Source organism: Podarcis bocagei (assembly GCF_964188305.1).
Source record: "Podarcis bocagei genome assembly, chromosome: 17".
Taxonomy (NCBI): domain Eukaryota; kingdom Metazoa; phylum Chordata; class Lepidosauria; order Squamata; family Lacertidae; genus Podarcis; species Podarcis bocagei.
The window spans coordinates 38,116,722-38,125,963 of NC_138143.1; the positions used below are offsets into that span (position 1 = coordinate 38,116,722).

At 47.4% G+C, this 9,242-nt stretch overlaps 1 protein-coding gene across 1 annotated transcript; it reads right to left on the minus strand.

Annotated features, from left to right (window-relative positions):
• Positions 1-5,855: 5,855 nt before the first annotated feature.
• On the minus strand, positions 5,856-8,262 carry LOC308577258 (tigger transposable element-derived protein 1-like). The gene is made up of 2 exons (XM_081177299.1): positions 8,059-8,262; positions 5,856-7,874 (listed from the first exon to the last, which is right to left on the minus strand). The coding sequence occupies exon 2, from the start codon at positions 7,855-7,857 to the stop codon at positions 6,157-6,159; it is 1,701 nt and encodes a 566-aa protein (XP_081033425.1). The 5' UTR covers positions 7,858-7,874; positions 8,059-8,262; the 3' UTR covers positions 5,856-6,156.
• Between the last annotated feature and the right edge of the window lie 980 nt (positions 8,263-9,242).

The following is a 9,242-nucleotide window of genomic DNA, read 5'->3' on the forward strand; positions in this document are numbered from 1 at the left end:
TTCATCAGAGAAATGTTGAAGGGCATGTGTTCTCCTCACTCACTACATGTGGCTACACTTTTATATATAGTGGTACCTCGGTTCTCAAGTGCCTTGGTACGCAAACAACTTGGAACCCAAACACTGCAAATCCGGAGGTAAGTGTTCCGGTTTGCGAACTTTTTTCAGAAGCTGAATGTGCTCTGCTTTGAGCGTTACGTTTCCAATTTGAGTATTACGCTTCCGATTTGAGTGCCACACTTCCGTTTTGAGTGTTACGCTGAGGTCTGTCTGTTTTTGCTATTTATATTGCGTTCTTGTTTTTCCAGCTCTTTTTGTTTTGTTTTTGTGACTGTGCGGAACCCAGGTCAGCTACTGATTGATTGATTTTGTGACCGCAGTACATTGTTTATTGCTTTCATTTTATGGATCAATGGTCTCGTTGGATAGTAAAATTCATGTTCAATTGCTGTTTTAGGGGTTGTTTTTAAAAGTCTGGAACGGATTAATCCATTTTGCATGGCTTTCTATGGGAAAGCGCGCCTTGGTTTTGGAACGCTTTGGTTTTTGTAACGGACTTCTGGAACGGATTAAGTTTGAGAACCAAGGTACCACTGTAATTGGCACTGGAAGAGGCTGCTGCTCCACTTTCAGGCATGATTTGAAGTGATGTATCAACTTCCAAACCCTAAATGGGGCACCAAGATACGTCAAGGACTGCCTTATCCCACGTAATGCAGCCTATCTGTTAAAACAGGGGTCCCCATCCTTTGGGGGCTTATGTGCATATTTGGCACCAGCATGCTGTGAACACCGCTACAAGCACTGCCATAGGGGCATGCCCAGTCGCAAAATAACTGCATAGCAGAAGGATGGGCAGCTGGATGCTAAGATGGATGCTAAGGATTATTATGAATTGGCAGTCTTTTTGCATGGGAACTCCCCCTTCCATAGTTAAATTAAAGCTTGCACTGGTGTCTATAAGATGGCAGTAAAAAAAAACCACAGAACTTGTGCTTATCGGCATTGCCGTGGCACAAAAACCTGGAATCCAGGCAGAGTTTGTAGCTTTTACACTGGGCCGCCAGCAAAACCAGAGGTGACCTACGATGCAATTAATGGGGATTTAAAAAAAATAAAGTCGCAAATTGCTGCCAAAATGTTGCGAAGTGCATTGAAGACAGGAGCGGGATTAAGAAACTGAGAGAAAAGAAATGAACACATTCTTCCTATTCCTACCATTTCTTTGTTTATTTAAGCATCACCTTTTGCATGTAGCTCAAGGTGATTTACAGACAAACCATAAAAGCACCCAAAAATAGTTTTAGGAACAACACAAAACATGCCTGCACAGGAGCAGAAGCTGGTTGAAAAGCCTGCAGTCCTAGGCAAACTTTGTGGTCCCTGGACCAAACGTTGTCACAAGGATAATGGGCAATTAGAATGGGTTAAAGCAGTCCTGCCATATGGAAAAAATCAGGTTCATGAGAACAGATCCCTCCGCAGGATTCCCTTCTTAATAATAATAATAATAATAATAATAATAATAATAATAATAATAATAATAATAATTTATTATTTATACCCCGCCCATCTGGCTGGGCTTCCCCGGCCACTCTGGGCGGCTTCCAAAAGAATATTAAAATACTATAATACATCAAACATTAAAAGCTTCCCGAAACAGGGCTGCCTTCAGATGTCTTCTAAAAGCCTGGTAGCTGTTGTTCTCTTTGACATCTGGTGGGAGGGTATTCCACAGGGAAGGCGCCACTACTGAGAAGGCCCTCTGCCTGGTTCCCTGTAACTTGGCTTCTCGCAGTGAGGGAACCGCCAGAAGGCCCTCGGTGCTGGACCTCAGTGTCCGGGTAGAACGATGGAGGTGGAGACGCTCCTTCAGGTATACTGGGCCGAGGCCGTTTAGGGCTTTAAAGGTCAGCACCAACACTTTGAATTGTGCTCGGAAACGTACTGGGAGCCAATGTAGGTCTTTCAAGACCAGTGTTATGTGGTCTCTGCGGCCGCTCCCAGTCACCAGTCTAGCTGCCGCGTTCTGGATTAGTTGTAGTTTCCGGGTCACCTTCAAAGGTAGCCCCACGTAGAGCGCATTGCAGTAGTCCAAGCAGGAGATAACCAGAGCATGCACCACTCTGGCGAGACAGTCCGCGGACAGATAGGGTCTCAGCCTGCGTACCAGATGGAGCTGGTAAACAGCTGCCCTATGGCTCACTCGAGGTGCAAAATCAGCCTCCATCTCATTTATCGGGCTGCCACTCCCACCCTGAGCTTCTGAGGGGGGAGGAACTACCAAGACAGCCCCCTCTGCCAATCTCAGCACCCGACAGGGTCAGCAAAGGCGGAGATGATCTTTCATATATTTAGGGATTTAACCTCTAACACGAGCACCTTGAACGGGGCCTGAAAATGAACCAGAAGTTATTTGAGATCTGAAGGGAACCCCATCCAGTAACCTGGCCACTGCATTTTGGACCAAGTTTCCAAATCAGAATGCACCCAAGCAAAGAATGTGCACACACACGCACACGCACACACAGACACACACGAAACCATCAACAGGAGGGCTCAGCCACAGCTATGGCAATCTTTCTTTAAAGAAAAACCTTTGTAATTAAGTGTGTGCATGGGATTTTTTAAAATCTCATGCGGATTTTCATTTAAGCTGTGAACCAAGTCTGTGTGATCCCAGTTAAGTGGGTCTTACCACAAACCGGCAAGGTGCTATTAGTACACAATGCACGCTCTTCACTCTTTTGCTTGAACTGGTAGGCAGTCTTGAAAGGAAAATGGACCTCACCTAAAAGAGTACACACTCAGTTGCCTTACTATGCCTAAAGTCATTCATTTGCCCGTGTCATTTTCTTACTCCAATGTGTGTCGGCAGCCCCTCCGGTCCCTCCCATCCCTTGGTGGGCTTCTGAATTCCTCGGGTAATGCACATATTAGATTCTTCTCCGCTAACAAACGACAGAAGAGTTCAATCTTTTAATCACACTATTGGCATATTTTAAAGGACAAGAGCTAATGCATGCAAGATTGGGTCTAAACTTTTCGCTGGGAAAGAAATGTGGCAATGATTTGCCTTTTTGAGAACAGAAAGAAAGAGTGAGTGTCAAAAGCCAGACGAAAGGGAACGGACATCTTTTAAAACCCTGGACCTGCTTTTAATTTCAAAGAATCAATGAAACTTCCCTGTGTTATCTGGGCTGCTCTAGCTTCTCAGACGTTCCAGCAGTCCCACTGCTGACAATACTTGGGAATCTCATTAATAAGTCATACAATGAATGCTGCTCAATAACTTGCAATTTCTCATTAGTAAATCAGAATCTGCTGTTATTCGGGCCCAAATGGGAGGGGGGAGAGAAAGATCCAGCAGCCTTTAGCGCATAATTCAGGCCATGCACCCAGAATGAAACCTTTAGCAGCTGCCACTCACACAATTAACATTCTGCAGTGTGCTGAAATGGGACTGTCTGGATGCCAAGGAGCGGTGGAAGGCACCAGCTTGGGGAACCCCCAAGCAAAGAAAGCTCAGAGCCAGGGGATTGGTGGTAGGACAACAATGAGTGGTCAGAGGGAGAAGAGGGAATAGACTGGGAGGAGGTGGTGTCAGAAGCTGAAGAGGCAACAGGGTTTCGTGAGCAGGAAGAGGCTGTGGCAGAGAGCAGTGCAGAATCAGAGGCAGAAGTGGAGGCTGGAGAGGAGGGGGCAGAGAGACAGAGACTGGGCAGGCTGCCGAAGAAGCCAGGGAGTCTCTCCCTTCTCCTGTGACCAGCTCCCCTCCCCCCTGGTCTTGGGTTGCAATGAGAAGTTTGAAGCAGGACTGTCATTGAGATGAAGGAGGAATTTGGCGAAGGAAATAATCTCGTCAGCCTTACATATAGGACAAAGCGTGTTCTCCTTCATGGAGAGCACGTGTTGCGGTGGGGGCTGACAGGACACTCCAAAGTTGTGGGGCAGGCTAATTGATCATTGGCCACTATTGTGATTGGGCTTCCCTTGTTGTGGGGAAGAAGTTAATGTTGCCATTTGTTGATTGACAGCCAGAAATGTTAAAACTCCCTGCACGAGGCATAGAGCTTCCTTTTTTCGCTCTGTGCATCCGATTGCCCGTCCCCCCTCCCTATATTTAGGGGTTGTTCACTTTGACCTTGCTATGCCTGTCATGGGGTCGTCTGCTCTTGGGGCAGGGGCCTGGTAGGAATTTTGTCCATTTGGCTGATTGGCTGGGGCCATTTGCTTTTTGCCTACTGCAAGGTTGCAGTTAGGCATTGGTTTATTGGTTTGGTTGGTTGAGGGGCATGGATTGGCTGTGCCTGCCCCTCTAATGCTGCTGCTGCAAGGGATTCCGTTAAAGGAATTGGGGGCTAACTATTGCTTTTGTCCGAACCCTGTCAAGGGGCTAGGGCCACGCAAGAGCCCCTGGTTGCATTTGGGGAGGGCTGAGGGCAGGTTCCCTGCTCTGTCGCTACCCCCAAATGTATTCTCCTTTTCTGACTTTCACAGGCTTGCGAAATGTCAGTCTGTCCCCCACTGGGGGGCAGATAGTCGCAACCAAGCCTAAGCAACCACTCACATTTTTGTATTTAATAAAGTTGTGGCCAAAATTATGCCAAAAACCTTAAACAAAAATTCTGTGTGATGTGTGAGTTATTTGGGGTGGCCTGAGGACCTCGACACACAAAACCCCATAATATATCAGAAAACATCAAGATGAACATATTTAAAATGGCAAGTTGCTTTTTTGGCTCCTGCAAGTACAGGATTCTGGATTAGTTGGGCATTTGGCCAGATCCAGTAGGACTCTTTTTCTGTACTTGCATGCAGACCATGCCTCACATTCAAGGAAATGAGACGTGCTATTTCAGTGCATCCTCTTGTCACAGAAAAAACAAGTAAGGAACTTTGCCATATGCTATCCTCCTACTAGCTTGGGTTCAACTGGCCCACTTCTGCATGCTTTTTGAGCCAGGGAGCAAGCAGGATCGCTTTGAGCTCAATAGTCATGAGGACTATTGAGTAGTCTCAAATTGAGTACTCTCCTAAAAAGTAGAGACATCACCTTGCCAACAAAGGTCCGTATAGTAAAAGCTATGGTTTTCCCAGTGGTGAGGTATGGAAGTGAGAGCTGGACCATAACGAAGGCTGATCGCCAAAGAATTGATGCTTTTGAATTATAGTGTTGGAGGAGAGTCTTGAGAGTCCCATGGACTGCAAGAAGATCAAACCTATCCATTCTGAAGGAAATCAGCCCTGAGTGCTCACTGGAAGGACAGATTGTGAAGCTGAGGCTCCAATACTCATGAGAAGAGAAGACTCCCTGGAAAAGACCCTGATGTTGGGAAAGATGGAGGGCACAAGGAGAAGGGGACGACAAAGGACAAGATTGCTGGATAGTGTTCGCGAAGCTACCAGCATGAGTTTGACCAAACTGTGGGAGGCAGTGGAAGACAGAAGTCCCTGGCGTGCTCTGGTCCAGGGGGTCACGAAGAGGCGGACACGACTAAACGACTAAACAACAACAAAGTCATGAGGACTAGCGTGCAAAGAAGAATGTGTGTTCCGTGGGCTGCCGAAGTGCAAAACCCGAGAACAAGGGGAAGAGTGGGGGCTGGGTGAATTTCACAGCGCTGAGCTCTACTCTTAAAAGCTTCCTTAGCCTTTTTCTTTACTGATGCCATCATCTTTTACTGTAACGTTGCTGTAACTTACGAGGCATGAGAAAAACATAAAAGTTACTGTGCGAAATAATAATGGGGAACTAGACAGGCATATCTATAACATTAGGCTTTTGCGTGCTCATAACTTTCCGCAGACACTGATGTTACTGTGCTGTTTGTTTCTACGGTCTGTCTTGCTTATATACAGTGGTGCCCCGCAAGACGAAATTAATTCGTTCCGCAATTTTTGTCGTCTAGCGAATTTTTCGTCTTGCGAAGCACGAAATCCCATAGGAATGCATTGAAAATCAATTAATGCGTTCCTATGGTCAAAAAAAGTCCAAACAAAGCCAAATTTGGTACAACAACAGTTTATTAACTGCTCTTTAAAGTCACACATACTGTAAAGAGCAGTTCAAAAATTGAAGGGAAAATAAATTAACTTTATAAACATGACAGAAATACATTTAAAAATCAACAAAGTACAGTATACAGACATTTTCTAAGACTCTGGGGGAGCACTTGAAGAAGGCTCCTCTTCCACTCTTTGCTTCTTGGTCAAGAACCTGTCCATTGTCTGCTGCTTCATCCGCCTTTTCAGCAGCTCCCTGAAATACGACATGACCCTCGTATCATAAAAGTTCCCAGCGTCATGTGCCACGTGCTTCTCATGGTGGTGTAGATCTGCAAAAGTCTGCACCTCCTTCCACCTCTGGCAAATGTCCCTCAGTCTTTCGGAGGACAGCCGTTCCCCAGTTGCTTCCTCCTCTTCCAGTGAGGCCTGCTCCTGCGCAGCCTCTGCCTGCAGTTCAACCAGCTCCTGGGTGGTCAGCTCGTCGTCGTGCCCCTCTACCAGCTCGCAGATGTCCTCCTCCGTGACCTCCAGGCCCATGGTCCTCCCCAAGGCAACAATGTCCTGCACCACTGTTGACTCTGGTGCATCAGAGTCACTTGGTGCCACACAGTCCGGCCACAGGTTGCGCCAAGCGCAATTCAAATTTCTCTGGCTGATCCCTTTCCAGGCCGTGTTGACCATCTTCAAGCAGGTGGCAATGTCGAAGTGGTCCTTCCAGAATTCCCGCAGGGTGATGGTGGTGCAGTCAGTCACCTCGAAGCATCGCCTGAAAAGCTCCTTGGTGTAGAGTTTTTTGAAATTGGCGATGACCTGCTGATCCATCGGCTGGAGCAGTGGCGTGGTGTTAGGCGGCAGGAACATGATGTTGATGAAGCTGAACTCCTCCAACAAGTCCACCTCAAGGCCTTTAGGATGGGCAGGAGCATTGTCCATCAGAAGCAAAGCCTTCAGCGGCAGGTCGTTGTCCAGCAGGTACTGCTTGACAGCAGGGCCAAAAGCAAGATTGACCCAGTCCACAAACAGCACACGTGTGACCCAAGCCTTGCTGTTGGATCGCCACATGACACTCAGCCGCTCCTTGTCGATCTTGTGTCTCTTGAAGGCCCGTGGGTTCTCCGAGTGGTACACCAGCAGGGGCTTGATCTTCAGGTCGCCGCTGGCGTTGGCACAGAAGAGCAGGGTCAGACGGTCCTTCATGGGCTTGTGGCCAGGCAGCCTGGACTCCTCCTGAGTGATGAAAGTCCTTTTGGGCATCCTCTTCCAAAACAGCCCGGTCTCGTCGCAGTTGAAGACCTGCTGCGGAACGTAGCCCTCCGTCTTCACAAGCTCCAGGAACTCCGCTGCAAAGTCTTCAGCCGCAGGAACATCAGAACTGGCAGCCTCTCCATGCCTGACCACGCTGTGGATGCCAGATCTCGTCTTGAACCGGTCAAACCAACCTCTGCTAGCCTTGAAGACTTCTGGCTCGGCTGAGGTTCCTGGCTGATCCCGGATGAGGTCAGCATGCAAGGCCTTGGCCTTCTCACAAATGACGGCCTCAGACACTGTGTCCCCTGCACGCTGCTTCTCTTCTATCCAGATGAGCAGCAACTTCTCGACCTCCTCCAGGACAGCTGGGCGGTTCCTCACGATCCTGGTGACTCCCTTGGCTGCATCAGTCGCCATGATCTTCTCCCTCATCTTCAGGATGGTCCCGATGGTCGATGGGTTCCTGCCGTACTCCCTGGCGATGTCCGTCACACGCATTCCGCCGTCGTGCTTCCGAATGATGTCCTTCTTCATCTCCAGCGTCACCTTCTCCTTCTTCCTCTCGCCGGCCACCGCAGGAGCAGTCTTCTTGGGTCCCATGGCAGCACAGGTCCCACCTTCGTAAACTAAGAAACAGGAAAAAAAATCAGTGATGTGCTTCAAACCCAAAAAATACAAAAGCACCCAGCCACCCACCACACAGAAATTAAAACCCAGAACCAAGGCCTTGAATCCCAAGCACCCCAACCCCAAATCAAAAATCCCAAAAACCCCCAAAAAAGTTTTAAAAGTTGAGCTTACCAAATGGATGAAAGAGAAGTTCTGGAAAAGCTTCAGCAATCAACCACCGAAGTCCTCAGGAACCTCAAATGGCTGTAAAAAAAGTTTAGGAAAAGCTTCAAAAATCACCAATGTCTTCAAAAACCTCAACTGCTCCCACAGACACGCACCAACCCACCCATAACACAGAAATTGCAAACCCCTCCTCAACTGCTCCCCCAGCCCCTCCCCTACTGCTGCAAACCCCTCCCCAACTGCTTCCCCACCCAGACAAAAAAAAATTCAAAAAATAACAACAAAATTTCAAAAAAAAACAGCCATGCCTAGTGGTCACAGAAAATCATAAAAATTCCAAAAAAACCCCCACAAGCCCCCAGATTTCTGCAGAAACCTCCCCCACTGTTCCCCCAGCCAGCCAGCACTCAGAAATTCAAACTCAGAAAAATTTTCAAAAAAAAACAGCCATGCCCAATGGTCACAGAAAATCATAAAAAATCCCAAAAAAAACCCACAAGCCCCCAGATTTCTGCAGAAACCTCCCCCACTGTTCCCCCAGCCAGCCAGCACTCAGAAATTCAAACTCAGAAAAATTTTCAAAAAAAAACAGCCATGCCCAATGGTCACAGAAAATCATAAAAATTCCAAAAAAACCCCCACAAGCCCCCAGATTTCTGCAGAAACCTCCCCCACTGTTCCCCCAGCCAGCCAGCACTCAGAAATTCAAACTCAGAAAAATTTTCAAAAAAAAACAGCCATGCCCAATGGTCACAGAAAATCATAAAAAATCCCAAAAAAAACCCACAAGCCCCCAGATTTCTGCAGAAACCTCCCCCACTGTTCCCCCAGCCAGCCAGCACTCAGAAATTCAAACTCAGAAAAATTTTCAAAAAAAAACAGCCATGCCCAATGGTCACAGAAAATCATAAAAATTCCAAAAAAACCCCCACAAGCCCCCAGATTTCTGCAGAAACCTCCCCCACTGTTCCCCCAGCCAGCCAGCACTCAGAAATTCAAACTCAGAAAAATTTTCAAAAAAAAACAGCCATGCCCAATGGTCACAGAAAATCATAAAAATTCCAAAAAAACCCCCACAAGCCCCCAGATTTCTGCAGAAACCTCCCCCACTGTTCCCCCAGCCAGCCAGCACTCAGAAATTCAAACTCAGAAAAATTTTCAAAAAAAAACAGCCATGCCCAATGGTCACA